General features: G+C 46.0%; 1 protein-coding gene and 1 long non-coding RNA gene across 10 annotated transcripts in view; one reads left to right on the top strand and one right to left on the bottom strand.

The window, feature by feature from the left end:
• Positions 1-20,631, top strand: part of INPP5K (inositol polyphosphate-5-phosphatase K) — a 75,758-nt gene that overhangs the window by 45,270 nt on the left and 9,857 nt on the right. For 4 of the 6 annotated variants that reach the window (XM_075013376.1, XM_075013377.1, XM_075013378.1 and 1 more), the window contains 4 exons: positions 3,501-3,693; positions 6,325-6,462; positions 7,091-7,174; positions 18,964-19,068. In XM_075013376.1, coding sequence (XP_074869477.1) covers positions 3,501-3,693; positions 6,325-6,462; positions 7,091-7,174; positions 18,964-19,068 — 520 coding nt within the window. The remainder of the gene's footprint in view (positions 1-3,500; positions 3,694-6,324; positions 6,463-7,090; positions 7,175-18,963; positions 19,069-20,631) is intronic. The other 2 variants (XM_075013379.1, XM_075013380.1) reach the window with 2 other exon arrangements.
• LOC142022968 (uncharacterized) overlaps positions 2,956-20,631 on the bottom strand; it is a 58,713-nt gene continuing 41,037 nt past the window's right edge. For all 4 annotated transcript variants that reach the window (XR_012648091.1, XR_012648090.1, XR_012648089.1 and 1 more), the window contains one exon: positions 2,956-3,589. This is a non-coding gene — a long non-coding RNA (uncharacterized LOC142022968). The remainder of the gene's footprint in view (positions 3,590-20,631) is intronic.

The following is a 20,631-nucleotide window of genomic DNA, read 5'->3' as shown; positions in this document are numbered from 1 at the left end:
CACCTCTATACTTACGGCACTGGATGATGGAGATTGGTTCGCAGCCCTCGACTTACAAGATGCGTATTTCCACATAACTATTCACCCGGCTCACAGGCATTTTCTCCGGTTTATGGTAGGCAAAGAACATTTTCAGTACAAGGTTCTGCCGTTCGGCCTCTCCTCGGCCCCCAGAGTCTTCACCAAGACCTTGGCAGTGGTATCAGCCTACCTGCACAGACAGGGGGTGTTTATATTCCCATATCTGGACGACTGCCTACTGAAAGGGGCCTCGAAGGAGGAGGTACTTCGCATGATATGCGTCACAGCAGACATGTTCTCTTCGCCGGGCCTGGTCATCAATCTGGCAAAATCAAAGATAGACCCCGCACAGGACATAGAGTTCATAGGGGCACGTATAAATTCCATCAGAGCAAAGGTTTATCTACCAGATGCCTGCTTTCGCGCCATTGGTTCCCTCGTGCAAGTCATCACCTTCAGCCCTACGGTGCCGGTTCTGACGTGCTTACAGCTGCTGGGCCACATGGCAGCAGCAACGTTTGTGGTACAGAACGCCCGATTGCATATGCGCAGCATGCAGCACTGGCTGGCGAGCGTCTACAAACCGGCAGCACACACCGTCCACAGGGTGGTGTCGCCCACGACAGAGGTGCGCAGATCCCTGCAATGGTGGGTGAACCCCAAGAACATGCTAACAGGGGTGCCCTTTCACCAACCACAAATATCTGTTTTTCTCACTACCGACGCCTCCCACATAGGGTGGGGAGCACACATGGGCGAAAAGGTGATGCAAGGACTGTGGTCCTCCACGGAACAGTCACTGCACATAAATATACTGGAGCTCAGAGCAGTGTTCAGCGCCTGCAAACACTTTCAAGACCATATACAAGGCAAAGTAGTCGGGATCAGTACAGACAATACCTCCACCATGTTTTATATAAATCGGCAAGGAGGAGCTCGGTCCCGTGCCTTATGTGCGGAAGCAGTCTGATTGTGGAACTGGTGCATCGCCAACAATATAACCTTGAAAGCCTCGTATTTACCAGGCTCTCACAATATGAAGGCAGACCAGCTGAGCAGGCGCTTCGCACTCACACACAAGTGGCAGATCTGTTCCGATCTGCTACAACAGATTTTTCACGCATGGGGATTTCCCCAGATAGACCTCTTTGCCACTCAACACAACAAGAAGTGCCCACAATACTGCTCCAGGGCAGGACTGGGACGGGGGTCCCTGGGAGACGCATTCGTGATCTCATGGAGGGGTCCCCTGCTCTACACATTTCCTCCCACAGTGCTTATCCACAAAGTCTTGCAGAAAGCCAGGAGAGAGAGAGCCCGAATGATCCTAGTAGTCCTAACGTGGGATCGACAGCAATGGTTCCCCTTACTCCTGCGCATGTCGGACCATCCACCGATGCCCCTCCTGGTGGCGCCGGATCTGCTCACGGAAGCCCAGGGGTCCATAGTGCATCCACACCCCCGAGGCCTGCGACTGCAAGCATGGTTAATCCATGGCTCAGCTCCCTAGAGAGCGCGTGTACGGAGGGAGTGCAACAAGTCCTAGAAAGTAGCAGGAGGACTTCCACCAGGAAGCCCTATAAGCAAAAATGGACTCGATTCACTGCATGGTGTTCTACCAAGCAATTAGCCCCCCTTGCTGCGCCTATACCTGTAATACTAGAGTATTTACTGGACCTCAAGAGACGCGGACTCTCCCTATCCTCGTTGAAGGTCCACCTTGCCGCTATATCAGCTTTCAGACATGAAGAGGAAGGGCACACGGTGTTTGCCCATCCCATGGTTACCAGGTTCCTCAAAGGGCTGGTAAACCTATACCCCCCTCGGAAACCACTTCCACCTTCGTGGAGCTTGGACCTGGTGCTTAATGCGCTAACGGGACCACCGTTTGAACCCTTAGCCACGGTTTCCCTCCATCTCCTTATGATAAAGACGACCTTCCTTCTTGCAATCACGTCAGCTCGCAGGGTGAGTGAGCTTGCGGCAGTTATGGCAACGCCACCCTGCACAGTATTTTCCAAGGAGGCGGTAACCTTATGGCTGCATCCAGCCTTTGTTCCCAAAATTTCTTCAGAGTTTCATATTAACGAACCTATAGTTTTACCCTCGTTTTATCCAAAGCCTCATAACTCCAACAAAGAGGCGCGCCTACACCTCCTGGATGTGAGGAGGGCGCTGGCTTTCTATATAGACAGGACCAAGTCCTTCCGGAAAACGGATAGACTCCTAGTCTCTATCGCTCCCAAATCAAAAGGAGAAGGTCTCTCTTCGCAGAGAATCTCGAAGCACATCGTATCCTGCATAAAAATGTGCTACGAACTTAGACTCCTTTACTGGCCCCGCCTAGGGCTCACTCCACTAGGGCGGTGACGGCATCAACAGCCTTTTTCAAGGGCATTGCGCTAAAAGACATTTGCAGAGTGGCGACCTGGTCATCCTATGACACCTTCACCAAGCATTATGCCCTTCACAGGGTATTCCAAGAGGATACCCGTCTCTCGGCAGCGGTCCTCTCGGGGACAAGCTGCACATAAACCAATTACCCACCTCCTATCTTGGGTTACTGCTGGGTAGTCACCTATCGTGGAGCACCCACGGGGACACTCGAGGAAGAAGGAGAAGTTACTCACCGTAGTAACGATGGTTCTTTGAGATGTGTCCCCGTGGGTGCTCCACCACCCACCCATCCTCCCCGCTTCGGATCTCTGTTTAGTATTTTTCAGGAGCATCCGAGGCGGTTGGTCAAGGAACTGGCGGGGACCGGATCGCGCACGTGGCCGGGAGCGCGCAAGGGAGCGGCGCGCGCCGGCGCATGCACAGTCCGGCAGAAACTGCTGGAAAGATCCAACCTGCGGCACCAGGGCGAGCCCGACACCTATCGTGGAGCACCCACGGGGACACATCTCGAAGAACCATTGTTACTACGGTGAGTAACTTCTCTATCCTGGCATGTTCTTTTAGAGCAGGCATGTCCAGCCCGCGGGCCGCATGCGGCCCTGGACAGCTAGTAATGTGGCCCCACAAGATTGTAAACTTTTAACATTATTATGTGATTTATATACATTAACTATATTATATATTTTATATGCGGCCCAAGACAATTCCTCTTCACTCAATGCGGCCCAGGCAAGCCAAAAGGTTGGACACCCATGTTGTAGAGAGTTCTTGGAGAAAGCATCATTTCCTTTATGAAACCGCTAACAAATTCCCCCGTGCCTTCATTTTATTTCTTTCCAGTTAGAGGGACCCATGAAAGCTGATGTGTTACAGTGGAGTTCAATTAAAATAAAATAAGCCATGAGTCTCACTGTAGTGTATGTTAAAACAGTTGTAAAATGAAGATGAGTTGTGATTGCTTTGAAAGTTGTAATAATTTTTGATCATTTGGAATCAGCTCTGAATAGATGTTACTTAACAGTGTAGCTTTTTGGCCACTGTTTTTTCTTCTCCTTTCACACTCCTTGCTTGTCTTCTTGTAGTGAGAAGAAACGGAAGCCAGCATGGACAGATCGAATTCTTTGGAGAGTGAAGAATCTCTCCCAGCATCCATCAGAGGGTAGAGAATTGTCTGAAAGAGAGCAGACAATCTCTGTGATCCTGAATAACTATGTTAGTCATATGAACTATGGCATTAGTGATCACAAACCTGTTACAGGAACCTTTGGGCTTCAGGTATTGTCCAATTTTTATAATTCTGGATCCCAGTATCTCCCCATTAGGAAAGGTAATCCTACAGGATTTGGTTTATGAAGTTTAATTCTCTGAATCTTTTTTATGTAAGTCATAAGCAGAAATGTGGCAAACACAACAAGATGAAGCCCTGCTTGTTGCAGTCACACAGGTATTTCATTCTGGCTTACAAATTTATAGGTGTTCTCTCTCTCTTTTTCTCTGTCTTTTTTTAAACAAATGAGCAAATACTGCTGCAGCCTCAAACTTTTAGGCTCATGATTTAGGTTGAGAATTTCTCTTTCTTAAAGGCAAGTTGCACATAGTGAGGCAGGTATTCAGGGATTCTAAAACTTTATTAAGCCTTTGCTCCTAAATATAATCATAGAAACGGCTGAGAAATCCCTCCACACTCAGGCAGGATTAAGTATAGTGGACTAACCCTGACAAGTTTTTTCCTGTCTTGGTCTCAACACTCTTCCCCATTGATAGAGATTCTACAACCTCTATGACAGGTAACTTGTTTGAGTTTCTAACTATCCTTACAGTTAGAAAGCTTTTCTTAATATCTAGCCTGAATCTTTCTTGCTGTAAATGTAAACTGTCAATTGCTTCCTGTTTTGCTCCTGGGATAATGGAGAACAGTTGGTCACGGTCCTTTTTATAACAATCTTTTCCATATTTGAAGATTTATCATCTCTTCCCCTCCAACCATTTCTTTTCCAGTCCAAGTTGTCCAGTTCGGTCCCTCTTCCTCACAGCTCATGTTTTCTAAACCTCTGATTTTTGTAGCTCTCCTTTGGACTCACTTCAATATATTCATGCCTTCCTTAAAGGGCACAGTATTCCAGCTGAGGCCTCCCCACTGCTGTATAGAACTGAACTGTTATTTTCTGTTTTATATATGACACTCCCAATAATTCATCCCAGAATGACATTTTCCTTTTTCATCACAGCCTCACACCATTGGCTTATTTGTGGTCTGCTATAACTCTCAGACCCTTTTTCTGCCATGAAGCTGTGTAGCCTATTATTTCTCTTTTGTATAAGTACATTTAATTTTCCCTTCCTATGTGCAGTACTTGCACTCATTTATAGAGAATTTCATCTTGTTAAATTGGAGTATTGGTCGGAAATGATCAAAATAGTTTTGAATTCTAACCCTGTCCTCCAAAGTGCTAGCAGGCCTCCACAGCTTGATGGCATCTCCAGATTTTATAAACACACTCTCACTCCCATCGTCTACATTGTAACTTAAAATCCTGAAGAGTGGTGGACTCATGATAAATCTCTGTGGGATCTCACTTGATATGTGCTCCCTTTTTGACAGCAAACAATGGACAATTACTCTTTCAGAACAGTTCTTTATTTTGTTGCGAACCCAAAATTATATATTTTACAACCACTTTATTTAGACCATATTTGTATACTTTGCTTATGAAACTATCACAAGCCTTACTAAAGTCCATTCATATGATGTTGAATACCCCCGCCCACCGCAATCCCTCTGCTTACTTTGTCAAATGTTCCCCTTATCCCAGTGCAATTAAGGGCCCACAACAGATGATGTAGAAACCCGTTGGTGAAATATTTCAGGGGGTGTCATAATCCCACTGGGGAGGGCATCCTCCCCCACAAACTGCAGAGTGAGACATACCCATAGGCAGCTCAGTGCTTCCTTGTCAGCTGTCAACACCCTACCCTCTGGCCAAGTCATAGGTAGGAAACTGGAATTTGGCACTGTGGGGCATCTGCTGTTATAGCTAGTGCGATGGAGCAAGCAGCTGTTCTGCTGCCCCATTTGCTGGTGTCTTGGGCTCAGCTCCCAGCCCCCTTTGCTTGTGCAGCTGGTAAGGGGACCAGAGACAGCCATTGGAGAGCAGTGACTGCAAAGGGGGGTGGCTCCTGGCACACAGCCCCTAGATACCGTTCTGCCCGCATCCTGAACTACGTTCTCCACTGCACACGGCTCCCCAGCTCCCCAAATCTGCACCCTGAGTGGTTTAAAAACTTTTTGTGTTGAGTGCTTCCTTCCTGTCCCAAATCATAATTTTTGTAGTACCTCCCCAACTCAGAAGTCAAACTATTCCAGAGCCGCCTATTCTTCTTCTTCCCCCACAACCCTGTGTTCTGCTGGGCTTGGAATTTTTAGAGCATGTCGGAGGGACCACCAAAAAAAAGGTGGGGGCAGAGTTTGCAAACCTCTGGTCTACATTAGAGATGCTACAGTGACATAGCTGTGCCACCATAGACATGTCATTTATGGTTGGAAGGCTTTTTCCCATTTCTATAGTTCATGCACCTCTTAAGAGGTAGTAACAGAGAGGTAGCCATGTTAATCTGTATTCTAACAAAACAAACCAGCAGTTCTATAGCACTTTAAAGACTAACATAATAATTTATTAGGTGATGAGCTTTAGTGGGACAGACCCACTTCTTCAGGTTAACTAAGTCAACAGAAGAATTCTGCTGTCAACCTAACTGAATCTATTCTGGGGAAGCGGCTAGGTTGACCTAAGTAATGTTTTACACCCTCAAGGAATGTAACTAGGTAAATATTTCTCAGCGTAGACCGTGCCTAACTGATGGATATAAAGAGTTGCATTATTTAAAACTATCTTCCTTCCTATCTAGATGAAACCTCTTTTGTCCACTCCATTGGTCACTCTGAATCCTGAGGGTGAGTGGAATACTTCACAGGATGTTCTGGTCAGCTATTCCACAGTACCTGGATTTCCAAGCAGCACATGGGACTGGATTGGGCTCTACCAGGTAATGTTGCAAGAACATCTTGCCTGTCTGCAGAATGAGGACGCCTTTGCAGTAATGCAGATGTGGGGTTGATGGTGGGAAAGTAGTTAATTTGGGTATTGCATTCTTCCATTAATTGGGGACCTAAAATGAAAACTATTCTATAGTGTCACTGGTCACTGATAGTTTCAGTGTGCCATGAACCTCTCAACTCTTGAATTATTAGTTATTTGGTAACATGCCTAGCTGGACAGAAAGATTATATTTAACATAAAAATAATTATTTTGGAAAATGCAGTAAATTATTTATGCAAAGTGCTCTAGATATGAGACATACTGAAGAATGATCTCTGCTCCAAAGTGCCTCTATCTGCTGGTATAACGTAAGAAGGGAGAACATAAATGGAAGGAAGAGGGTAGAGGGATTGGAGTACAGAAATCATCAATCTCAATTTCTCTCTCACACACGCTCATGCACCTGCCTATAAATTGTTGACTAATGATTAGTGCATGTTTTGAAAATACTTCAGTTTTAAAAACGAATGTTTTAGTTACATTTACAGTAATACATACTTGAGGGTTTTCACGTGGCTCAGATGAGTTTTGCTTTGCTTTTTAGAGAGCTAATGACTTCTGTCTTCTTCTGCAGGTGGCATTCAGGCATGTGAATGACTATGTGACATATGCATGGGTAAAAGATGATGAAATTTCATCCAGTCAAGATGTTACTCAAGTGAGGGAATTAGGTTTTTTAGTGTGGGCTTCTAATATTGTTGAGTTCAAAGACTTCTACCTGTCTTTTGTCCGTGTTCATTTTCAGTACTCTAAATAATAGTAATTGTCCTTCAACTGAAGGATTGCTAGCTGGTAATGGAGTAGGTCTTTGTAGCCCATCTTCACTCTGGCTTAGTTTTATTAGAGTTTTTGCAAAATGATGCAATATGTTTTCTCTGTGCCTGTTCCTCTCCCAGGTCTGAGTGTGCACCAAGACAGCGTTTTGTTTGATTGCTTTCCCCCACTACTAAAATGACTTTTCCTTTTATAAAGAACTGTTATCAGTACTGTTGTCTTGTTTTGATAAATCTGCATCTTTCTCTGACATGGTTGACTCCCTTTACTTCCAAGATTGCTAATGTTGTCATTACAGCATGGATATTATATGGTTTTAGCATGGCGTGTCAGTAAGCAATGCCCAATTAATGTCACTTTTTGTTGTAGTCTTTGGGCCTTTTTTACTTGAGAATTTTGGCTCTTTTTAAGATAATTTGATCTGTTTTGTAGAAAGCTAACTAGTAACATTCTTCTAAAAGTGATCAAAATAAGGGTGGAAGCTTTATTATTTTTCATGCAAATTGGTTTACTTACAGCGATTTTTATCAGATTAAATAGATGTTCAAATTAATTACAAATAAAATTAATCCTTTTATTTGGGGGTTGCAGGATTAGTGGGCAAACTGGTCAAATTTTCCAGTTCTACACTCCAGTATGTACTCTGATCCTTTGAATAGAAGAAACTTCATAGGTGACAGTGCCAAGGTGGGGTTTGATGTGTTTATTTCCTGGTGTCCCTGATCACTGATAGTTTCAAGATCCGTGAAATGTGAGGGTAGTTATGTAGTTTTTACATCAGAACAAAAAGCAGTCAAGTAGCACTTTAAAGACTAGCAAAATAGTTTATTAGGTGAGCTTTCGTGGGACAGACCCGCTTCTTCAGTTCTGGTCTGCCTATGGTCTGAAGAAGTGGGTCTGTCCCACGAAAGCTCACCTAATAAACTATTTTGCTAGTCTTTAAAGTGCTACTTGACTGCTTTTTGTTTTGATAGTGTATAGACTAGCACAGCTTCCTCTCTGTTACTTTTTACATCAGGTATGACTTACTAATGCAGTGTAGTTGTAGGTATGTCTGTCTCAGGATAGTTGACATTGCCTGAGTTAGTATTTTTGATTAGACCAACTTCTGTTGTTTGAGAAGAGAGATGATTTCAAGCCACACACAACACCTGTTTGGATCTGGGAAAGATAAATGCAAGCTGAAACAGGTTGGAACAAAGTCAGGACACTGTGTATGAAGCAAGCAGGAGGGTTTATTACACACAGCACTGATGGAGTGCCATTTCATCCATCAGGACTCAGTGAAGTACTGCCAGACAACAGATTACAATTGATTATATAGATTATTGATGGGCAGGGGGGAAACTGATATAGGTGTCACCCATGCCTGGATAGGTTCTAGCAGCAAGACGAAATGAGCGCAGTAAGCCAATAATCTAAAAAGGTTATGGGATGCATCTGATGAAGCAGGTCTTTGCCCACGAAAGCTTATGCTCCAAAATATTTGTTAGTCTATAAGTTACCACAAGACTTCTTGTTGTTCTAAAAAGGTTGCAGAGTATCCCTGCCCATACCTTATCTCTAGTACAGGTGGTTTCCTCTACATGTTAACCAAAACAGATATACGATGGCCAATTTGTGTCAAGATAGGATAGAGAATGTGGTGATATCTCCAGTGTCCCCTCTTGGGGGGGGTGTGGTTATCTAGAAGATTTAAAGCACAAGTCATTAAAAGCCATTAACAGCATACAGCACTAACAGTTGGTTTCCACTTGCAGGGCCTCTCCTTGGAATGCAGCTGCTGAAACAGTTATTCCTCCCTTCAGACTTCAAGGCCCTTCCTGCCCTTCTCTGGGTATTGTGAGGGAGATAAGGGAGAAGGGGTCCCAGTGAGGTATTTTCCCCACTCATGCTAGCTGGGTTTCTAAATTATAGGCCTGCTCCAGACTTTAGGAATTGAATAGGGGGTCTTTAGCACAGACCATGGCCTGCCAGAGGAATTTTCACCCTACAAACAGATAGTTGTAGCAGAAGTAGTTAGTGCATATTATAAAGGACCAGTCAAGACAGAGTGGCCTATTAACACCTCTGCAGTTGTAGGACTAAAGGAGGGAGTTAGTGGGTTACATATTGTTGTAGTAGGCATCCTTCAGTCTGCATAGACTATGGATCGCGCCCTTTAAAGTTTCAATTGAGGACTTCATTTGCAGTGTCTATTGTGACTATAAAGACCCACACGAGAGTGACAGTCCTTGCTGCATCTCTTGCAGATGTAGTGGGTGTCTGGCAAGTCCTTATTGTGCTTTCTGTGCGCTCGCTTCTCCTCTGCTAGCTGTCTGATCTTCAACTCGCCCTTCTGAAGGCCCTTGTGTAACCCCTGCCTCCATCTGCTGCGGTTGTCTGCTACTTCTTCCCAACCGTCCAGCTTGATGTCTACCTCTCTGAGGTCTCTCTTGCAGACATCTTTGTAACGCAGCTGGGGGCGTCCGAGAGGTCTTTTGCCAGAGGCTAGCTCACCATACAGGATGTCTTTTGGAATCCTTCCATCATTCATCCTGTGGACGTGGCCAAGCCAGCGGAGTCGACGCTGCCTGAGCAGGGTGTGCATGGTTGGGATTCCAGCTTGCTTGAGGACAGCGGTGTTGGTCACTCTGTCCTTCCATGATATTCCAAGGATGCGCCTGAGGCAGCGCAAGTGGAAGATGTTCAGCCTCTTTTCCTGGCGGACATACAGGGTCCAAGTCTCGCTGCCATAAAGGAGGGTGCTAAGGATGCAGGCTCTGTAGACTTGCATTTTGGTGTGAGTGTACAGCTTGTTGTTATTCCACACTCTCTTGCTCAGTCTGGACAGAGTTGTGGCCGCTTTTCTGATCCTCCTACTCAGCTCAGTGTCCAACGACAGGGTGTCAGTGATGGTGGACCCGAGGTAAACGAACTCGTGGACAACCTCTAACGTATAGTTGTCAATGCTGATTGATGGGGATTCAGCAACATCCTGACCGAGTACGTTCGTCATCTTAGGCTGATGGTAAGCCCAAAGTCCTTGCACGCTTTGGAGAACCGATCCAGCAGTTTTTGAAGCTGGTCTTCTGTGTGAGACACTACAGCAGCATCGTCTGCGAACAGCATGTCTCTGATGAGGACTTCTCGCACCTTAGAATTAGCTGTCAGCCTTGCAAGGTTAAACAGTTTCCCATCAGATCTTGTGTGCAGCAAGATGCCCTCTGTTGAAGATCCAAAGGCATGCTTCAGGAGGAGTGCGAAGAAGATCCTGAACAATGTCGGACCAAGCATGCATCCTTGTTTGACGCCGCTTCTGATTCTGAAAGCATCCGATAATGCGCCGTCATATTGGATGGTTCCTCTCATGTCTTCGTGGAATGACTGGATCATCTTGAGTAACCGTGGAGGACAGCCTATCTTGTGGAGCAGTTTGAACAGACCATCCCTGCTGACCAAGTCAAAAGCCTTGGTCAAGTCGATGAAGGCTATGTAGAGTGGCTTTCTCTGCTCCCTGCACTTCTCCTGCAGTTGCCTTAGAGAGAAGACCATGTCAACGGTAGACCTCTCTGTGCGGAATCCGCACTGCGATTCGGGGTACACCCTCTCAGCAATCTTCTGGAGTCTGCCAAGGATGACGCGAGCGAACAGTTTACCAGTGACGCTTAGGAGGGAGATTCCACGGTAGTTGTTGCAGTCGCTTCTGTCTCCTTTGTTCTTATACAACGTTACAATGTTAGCGTCGCGCATATCCTGTGGAACCTCACCCTCTTTCCAGCACAGGCACAGTAGTTCATGTAGGGGTTCCAGGAGTGTGTCCGCGGCACATTTGAGTACCTCTGGTGGTATACCATCCTGACCAGGGGCCTTTCCTGCTGCAATGCTGTCTATGGCTCTCTTCAGTTCATCCACAGTCGGTTCTTGATCCAGTTGGTCCATTACTGGTTGGAGCTCGACGGCTTCGAGGGCTGCGTCAACCACAACGTTCTCACATGAGTACAGCTCGGAGTACTGCTCAATTCAGCGCTCCATCTGTTTGGCTTTGTCAGCGATGACTTCACCAGATTTGGATTTCAGAGGTGCCATCTTGTTCTGGGTGGGTCCTAATACCTTCTTCATACCCTCGTACATTCCTCTGAGATTACCAAAGTCAGCACAGGTCTGGATGCTGCTGCATACCTGGAGCCAGTGGTTGTTGGCACAGCGCCTGGCTGTCTGCTGTACTGTTCTTCTGGCCTCTCTAAGTGCTTGCTGGGTACTCTGGCTCGCTGAGCGTTTGTACTCCAGGAGTGCAGCGCGCTTCTTTTCAATGACTGGAATCATCTCATCAGAGTTAGCTTCGAACCAGTCGTTCGTGTTTCTAGCTCTTCTTCCAAACACCGACAAGGCCGTGTTGTAAACTGTATCCCTCAGGTGTTGCCATTTGGATGTCGCATCAACGCCCCCAGGGCCGCTGCGCAGATTTTCCTGGAGAGGTCTCTCTGAACTTTTCAGCTTTCTCTGAGTTTGCCGTCTTTCTGGCGTCAATGCGGAGCCTTCCAGCAGGTTTAGAGCGGTACAGCTTCTTGGGTCTCAGCTTGAGCTTGGAGCAAACTAGCGAGTGATCTGTATCACAGTCAGCACTATGATAGCTGCGTGTCAGAAGGACGTTTTTGAGGTTATTACGCCTAGTGATGACCGCATCTAGTTGATGCCAGTGCTTCGAGCGTGGTGTCTCCATGACACTCTGTGCTGTGGCTTCGTTCGGAAGAATGTGTTTGTGATGCACAGATTGTGGTACGTGCACAGTTCAAGGAGACGCTGTCCATTGTCATTCATTTTTCCCACACCGAAGTGTCCTAAGCAGGAAGGCCATGAGGCCCAATCAGCTCCAACTCTTGCATTGAAGTCACCCAAGATGTACAGTTGTTCACGAGCAGGTATTTGCGCTACAGCAGCACTAAGCACGTCGTAGAACTTGTCTTTTACTTCTGTCCTAGAGGAGCTTGGGTGAGTGTGGGATTTGGGGGGCTGTGTGGTGAGCTGGTGGGTGAAGGTCTGTCTGTCTGTGCAGCTATGTTACTTTGCAGAGAAGGGCAGTTTTGATCAGCTGCCTGGGTGGGTGCCTGAGCTTGTGCTGTGCAGAGAAGAGCAGTTTGCAAGGTGTGAATTGGGGCAGTTCCCTGCCAGGTGAGCCTTCAAGGGCTGAATAGACTGGTGGCAAGGCTTTGAGCCAGGCCTGACCAGCCAGCAGTTCTCTCTATAAGAAAGGAGCTCCCAGCGAACAAGGGGCAGCAGCTAACAGGGAAGGGAGTTTGCCTCTGGGAGTTCGCCAAGGGAGGAGCCCTGTGTTTGTTTTCCTTTTCAGGTATGGTGTTCCACCTGTGCCTTGCAAGGCAGCAGTACCAGGAAAAGGAGTCTCTGAAGAAAAGAGCCTGAAGAGCGATGGGGCAAGGTTGACCTGGGGGTACTGAGAGCAGCTGGAGGGAGAGGGGCCAGTGCAGTGAGGAGGGCGGACATGGGAGCAGATGGGGGTAGTGGGTTGGGGAGGGTCCTATGGTGATGGTAGCTTGGGGGTGGGGGGCGAAAGGTAGGGAGGAGGGTCCCGGGGATATGAGGTCATTGCTCCACAGGGAGCTGTGGTGACAGGGAGTTTTGAAGTAGTGGGATCCTTAACCACATCCTCCACACCCCACTGCCTTGTGGGTTATCCTGGGAAGGAGAAAGGCTAAGGGAGTGAACCCTGACAGAAAATCCGGATTGGAGTCCGAAGGCGGTTTGGTGTCAACTTCTGGCACTGTCCCGGCAACGCCTGCAGCTGAGCTGGTACCAGACGTGGAGGTTATCCTCTCCTTTGGACCATATCAGTAAAGCTGAGAGGGGGACACTGGTGTCTGGGCAGCCCAGAGTCTCCATAACAAACGCCCAGGCTCACACCCGGAGAGGTACTCCGGCATCGCTGAACAGCGTTGCATCAACACGGGAGGCAACAGATACTGGTTATAAGCTCTTGCTCGATTGGCGTAGAGAATGAGCGCCAGGGGTTGTCTTTGACGGTGGGAGAGCTCCTCGCATCTCACTGGACAGTCACCGCCCGCCTCAAGCTGGGCAGCCCCCAGCCAATAAGGTACTGTCCCGCCACAGTTCACCTGCCTCGCTGGGTGCGTGGGGCTTAAGGTTCCTGAACCTGACAAGTGACTGAAATTTGGGCACCAGGCAAACCAATAAGAAAATCAACAAGAAATGAGAAACATCAACAATTCAAGCTTGCTTGCTGGAATGTGCGGACCATGCTCACCGGCTTGACTGAAGATCTTCAAGCCATCAGTGACACCCGCAAGACCGCTGTCATCAACGAGGAACTGAAGAGGCTCAGAGTTGATATCGCTGCACCGCAAGAGACGCGACTCGCAGATTCGGGATCTCTAAAGGAAAAGGACTACACCTTTTTCTGGCAGGGTAAAGCCCAAGAAGAACCCAGAGAGCATGGTGTTGGCTTTGCTGTCAGAAACACCCTTCTACAAATGGTGGATTTAGTCATGGGCGGATCAGAAAGACTTCTTCCGATCATGCTTCAAACTTGCGCTGGTCCTGTCCACCTGATCAGCGCTTATGCTCCAACCCTGTACACCACACCAGAAGTAAAAGACAAAAAATATTGTTGTAATAAACTGTAAATCCAGTGTCTCTGTTCAGTCCATGATTTTTAGTGTCTAGAAGAGTTGTAACATTTAACCTCCAAGGCTTATCTTTTGTAAGTGTTCCATTGCTCTCACTTGAGGATGTTAAATGGCCACTCTGCCTTTAATTGTATCAGACAGATAGCTGTGTTAGTCTGTATCTTCGAGAATAACAAGAAGTCCTGGGGCACCTTATAGACTAACAGATATTGTGGAGCATAAGGTTTTGTGGGCAAAGACCCGCTTCATCAGATATATGAGTGGTGGTGGTGTGGTTTCCAGAGGGGTATTTAAAGAGTGGGATCCCAGTAAAAGGGAGGACCACAGCTGACAAGGTCTATTCAGTCAGGGTGGAAAAGGCCCATTATCAGTAGTATTAATCAAAAGAGGAAGAAACCAGTCAGATCAGACAGGGGGATGTGGGCCCATTGTCAGAGTCTAATGGGGAGATAGTAACACCCAGGGCAGAGAAGCTGCTTTTGTAAGGGGTGAGCCACTCCCAGGCTCTGTTTAATCCTTGGTTGACGGAGTCAAATTTGCAAATAAATTGTACCTCAGAGATTTTCTCTCTCCATTTGATTTTTGAAATTTCTTTGTTTTAGGACTGCTACTTTTAAATCTGTTACTGAGTGTCCAGGGAGATTGAAGAGCTCTCCCACAGGTTTCTGTACGTTACTGTTCCTGATGTCTGATTTACATCCATTTATTCTTTTACGTAGAGACTGGTTTGGCCAATGTAAATTGTCGTGGGACATTGCTGGCACATGATGGCATATATTATTTTAGTAGATGTGCAGGTAAAGGAGCTCCTGACGGTATGGTTGATGTTAGGTCCTGTGATGATATTACTGGTGTAGGTATGTGAGCAGAGTGTAAAGAGCCTCTATTGGTGTAAAGGACCTCTACATCCGTGGTGGCCAGGATGGTGTTTTTAGGAAGGTAACCAGTGGATTGTAGTTTCCTGAGGAAGTCAGTGGTATCTCGAAGAAAGCTGGGAGTGCTGGTAGCATAGGGTCTAAGTAGAGAGTCCACATATCCAGACAATCCTGTGCTGAGGGTGCCAATGCCTGAGATGCTGGGGAGCCCAGGATTACAAGGTTTATGGCTCTTGGGTGGCAGATAGAATAACCCTGGTTTGGGTTCAAGGGGTGTGTCTGTGTAGATATGTTCCTGTGTTTTTATAGGGAGAGTCTTAAGTAGATGCTGTAGTTTCTTTGTGTATTCGTCAGTGGGATCCTGGGACAGAGGCTTGTAGAATGTGGTATTGGAGAGTTGCCTGGCAGCCTCCTTTTGGTAGTCTGTCCTATTCATGATGACAACAGCACCTCCTTTGTCAGCCTCTTGGATGACAATGTCAGTGTTCTTTCTGAGGCTGGTTGATGGCGTTGCGTTCTGCACGGCTGAGGTTATGGGGTAAGCGATGCTGCTTTTCCTCAATTTCTGCCTGTGCACGTCGGTGGGAGCATTCTGTGTATAGGTCCAGTTTGTCATTTCAACCATCGGGGGAGTCCACGAGGAATTCTTTTTCTTGTATTGTAGGTGGGAGGGTACCTGTGGGTCAGTGTGCTGTTCCGTGTCATGTTGGAAGTATTCCTTGAGTCGAAGATGACAAAAGTAGGCTTCCAGATCACCACAGAACTGTATCAAGTTGCGGGGGTGGGGCGGGCAGAAAGAAAGTCCCCAAGAAAGGGTAGATTCTTCTGTCAGGCTGTGTGTGTAGTTGGATAGACTGACAATATTGCTGGGTGAGTTAGGGGTACCGCTGTTGTAGCCCCATGTGGAAAGTAGGAGTTTAGATAGTTTATAGTCCTTTTTCTTCTGTAGAGAAGAGAAACGTGCATGGTAAATCTCCTGTCTTGTTCTAGTAAAGTTCAGCCATGTGGAGGTTTGTGTGGAAGACTGTTGATTTATGAGGGTCTCCAGATTAGAGACCACTCTTTTGATGTTTTCCTGTTTGCTGTACAGGATGCTGATCAGGTGGTTCCTCAGTTTCTTAGAGAGTGTGTGGCACAATCTCTCACTATAATCAGTGTAGTATATTGATTTCATTGGGTTTTTCACCTTCAGTCCTTTTGGTATGATGTTCTTCTGTTTGCATTTGAAGATGAAGATGATGCCTGTCTGTATCTGTGCAAGTTTTTTCATGAGGTTGATGGATTTCCACTCAGTACTGCTAAATGTAGTGCCTTGCATGGTGACAAATATCAGAGAGAGAGCGGTGTTAGTCTGTATCTTTGAGAACAAAAAGTCCTGTGGCACCTTATAGACTAACGGATATTTTGGAGCATAAGCTTTCATGGGCAAATATCTGCTTCATCAGATGCATGAGTTGTGGGGGCAGGTTCCAGAGGGGTATTTTACAAATGGGGTCCCAGTAAAAGGGAGGGCCAGAGCTCACAAGATGGCACTGCTATGGGCACCCACATGGCCCCACAGTATGCCAATATTTTTATGGCTGACCTGGAACAGCGCTTTCTCAGTTCTTGTCCCCCATAGTGCCCCTCCTCTACCTGTGCTACATTGATGACATCAGCATCATCTGGACCCATGGGAAGGAGGCTCTTTAAGAGTTCTGCTGTGATTTCAACAGTTTCCACCCCACCCTCAACCTCAGCCTGGACCAGTCCACGCAAGAGATCCACTTCTTTTTCTTCACACAGCGCACAGTCAACCTGTGGAACTCCTTGCCCGAGGAGGCTGTGAAGGCTAGGACTCCATTAGGGTTTAAAAAAAGCTTGATAAATTTTTGCAGGTTAGGTCCATAAATGGCTATTAGCCAGGGATAAAGTATGGTGCCCTAGCCTTCAGTACAAGGGCAAGAGATGGATGGCAGGAGATAAATCACTTGATCATTGTCTTCTGTTCTCCTTCTCTGGGGCACCTGGCATTGGCCACCGTCGGCAGATGGGATGCTGGGCTGGATGGACCTTTGGTCTGACCCAGTATGGCCATTCTTATGTTCTTATGTTCCTGGACGCTACTGTGCAGATAAGCGATGGGCACGTAAATACCACCCTATGCTGACAACCCATGGACCGCTGTGCTTATCTACATGCCTCCAGCTTCCAGCCAGGGCACACTACGCGATCCATTGTATACAGCCAGCCACTAAGGTACAGCCGCATTTGCTCTGATCCATCAGCCAGAGAGAAACATCTACAAGACCTTTACCAAGCTTTCCTCAAACTGCGATACCCACCTAAGGAAGTGAGGAAACAGATGGACAGAAACAGATGGGTACCCAGAAGCCTCCTGCTACAAGACAGGCCTTGCAAGGAAAACAAGAGAACACTACTGGCCATCACATAAAGCCCGTACCTAAGGCCTCTCCAGTGCATCGTCAGTGATCTTCAACCCATCCTGGTCAACGATCCTTCACTGTCACAGACCTTGGGAGGCAGGCCTGTCCTCGCCTACAGACATCCTGCCAACCTTAAACAAATTCTCACCAGCAACTATATATCACAACACAGTAACTCTAAACCTGGAACCAATCCCTGCAACAAACCTCTCTGCCAACTCTGCTCACATATCTACACCAGTGATATCACAGGACCTAACATCAACCATACCATCAGGGGCTCCTTTACCTGCACATCTAACAATATAATATAAGCCATCATGTGCCAGCAATGCCCCACTGCAACTTACATTGACCAAACCAGACAGTCTCTACGTAAAAGAATAAATGGACATAAATCAGACATAAGGAACGGTAAAGTACAGAAACCTGTGGGAGAGCACTTCAATCTCCCTGGACACTCAGTAACAGATTTAAAAGTAGCAGTCCTAAAACAAAGAAATTTCAAAAATCAAATGGAGAGAGAAATCTCTGAGCTGCAATTTATTTGCAAATTTGACTCCATCAACCAAGGATTAAACAGAGCCTGGGAGTGACTCACCCCTTACAAAAGCAGCTTCTCTGCCCTGGGTGTTACTATCTCCCCATTAGACTCTGACAATGGGCCCACATCCCCCTGTCTGATCTGACTGGTTTCTTCCTCTTTTGATACATACTGCTGATAATGGGCCTTTTCCACCCTGACTGAATAGACCTTGTCAGCTGTGGTCCTCCTTTAATGGGACCCCACTCTTTAAATACCCCTCTGGAAACCCCACCACCACTCATGCATCTGAGGAAGCGGGTCTTTGCCCATGAAAGCTCATGCTCCAAAATATCTGTTAGTCTATAAGGTGCCACAGGACTTCTTGTTGTTCTGCCTTGAATTGTCCTTTAGAATATGTGCTAACTACTGAGGCTAAACAATTTGTTCCACCTTGCATTTAGCCATGACTCTTAGGGTACCTTTCCTAGACCCAAAGAATAGTTGTGTGTGGCTTCAAAGTTAGTCCAATAGAAGATATTACCTCACTCACTTTTTTTTTAAACTGAGCGGGAGATTAATCCCAGGTTACATCAGTAATGAGTGGCAGCCTGTGACTTTATCTCTGTGGCATATCATGAGCAGACAGCAGCCTCTACAGAAATGTAGTAAGACTAAGCATCTTTGCACTTTCTTGGAAAAAGGGAAGCCCTAGCCCCTGATTGAAGTGTTAATACCATTCCTCCCTCCCTGATTTACATGTATAGGATGGATTCTTTAGAAATACTCAGAAATACTTGTCTTTTATGATCTAGTTCTAGTAGATAGTAAAAGCTGCTATTTATTTCAGGTTTAACCTCTTTCATCTGGCAACATCTATAATCTGGCATGATTTTAGTTAGCCAGACAATGGCTTATCATGAGTGTAGCCAAGTTTCCTGCGGTCCCATAAAGTTTGTTTACAGCCACCAGTCCTGACTATCTCTCTTCTGTGCTGTTGCTTATCTCTAATTTGCCCCAAATGCCTTCTAAGGTCCCAGTAAGCAGTGGAAATGTTCGTAATGCTGCTAGACAATATTGATCTTCCATAGTCCTACAAATTCTCTCATTTGGTACTAGTTAGGTCCCCAGCGTACCAGACTAGAGAGGTTCTAGTTGTTTTGACAGTGGAATTGCTGACAGCTGTGTTACTTCTGTCATGTTCACAGGTTTACATCAGCGCTGATGAGATTCCCCACAGAGGAGGAGAGTTTCTCCTTTGTTATTATAGCCATAACATGCAGTCTGTAGCTGGTATCAGCCAGCCCTTCCAGGTAAAATGTTGTGGAGTTTTGGTTAATACTGAAGAAGTCTTGTTTTGCCTTTCCTTTTATATACAGCTGGATGTTTGTGAAAATATAAGAACTGCCATACTGGATCAGATCAATGGTTCATCTAGCCGAGTTTCCTTTCTCCAACAATGGCCACTATCAGAGGTTTAGCGGGAGGATACAGCACAGGGCAATTTTCGAGAGATCCACCTGTCTTCCCTTCCTGGCTTCTGGCAATCAGATGTTTAGGATTGCCCTGAGCATGGAACCACATTCTTTACCATCTTGGCTAATACCAGATGGACCTGTCCTGTATAATTTACCTCTTTCTTTTTTTAGCCTAGTTATAAACATCCTTATGACAATGAGTTCCATAGGTTAATTGTACATTGTGTGACATACATATTTACTGTGAAGTTGTAAAGGAAGTTGTCGTAAACCTCAAGCAAAGGTAGGTACTACTACCCAGAAGAAATCTGAGTATTTATTATAACTGTCATTGTGAAATATGGCACAATGAGTTCAACAACATAGGCAGTAGTTCATGAGACCTCAGGCCTACTGTCACCTGGCCCTCAGAAAGATGGAAACTTAGTCTAATATTGTAAGAGCTACTTGGTTTCTGATTGCCTGGTCACCACTAAGCTCCTCTTAGGTATTCCTATAGGACATTTGTACAGCAATCTTTTTCAGATGACTGGTCTTTCTAATTGCATCTCTGACCTTTTGTGCATTCTTATATGAGGAGGTGGTCCATCCTCAAACTGTAGAAATAGTGGTACCCTCAAACATAAACAGTATGTTCTTCAAAGAGTATCCCTGTGGTGCTCAACTAAAGGTATTTATGGCATCCTGTGTTTATAGTCAGAATTTTTTTTTTTTTTTTTAGCAACAGTGCCCCAGTGCAGCGTGCATGTATGGTAAACATCTAGTGCGTATGCGAGCAGTTACATTCCATGCACCCTCAACCATCCCTGAGTTCTTTCTCTGCTGCCCTTGGCTGAGGTTGGAACTCCAGCAGCTCTGGTTTTTTTAGCAAAGTTGGTTCTTAGCCCCAGTTTTTCATCCAAGTATCTAGCTCTTTGTTTTCTTCACCAAAAAAACAAAATAAACAAACAGAAAAACCAACACCCTCACATTCTTTTCTCAAGCCGGTGCCTGTGAGCACCTGGCCATTCTTGGCTACACCTTGTTGAACTTCCTTTTTTAAAAAAGGTGCACAACCTGTAGGCTCGCCATTCCAGTGTGAGATGGACACTCCCAATGTATCCATTGTTTGGATGTGGCACATGTTCCCCAGAAGTCACAAAAAAAAAATCAAGCAGTCCTGTAGCACCTTAAGGACTAACAGTTTTTGTTAGACTTGCAGGACATTCAGTGAAGGACCTTAAGGTAACAGTCTTGTTACAAAGAGATTTCAGCACCAGATTATAAAGGAATTTGAATTCATTTGCAAGTTTGACACATTTAACCTGGAGCTTAACATAGATCTCAATAATCTTATGCATTACAAAGACAGTTTCCCCACCTTTGATATTTGCAGGAATGATACCCATCCCACTTAAT

The sequence above is a fragment of the Carettochelys insculpta genome, chromosome 19, assembly GCF_033958435.1.
Source record: "Carettochelys insculpta isolate YL-2023 chromosome 19, ASM3395843v1, whole genome shotgun sequence".
NCBI lineage: Eukaryota > Metazoa > Chordata > Testudines > Carettochelyidae > Carettochelys > Carettochelys insculpta.
This window is presented reverse-complemented; position numbering and strand designations above follow the sequence as displayed.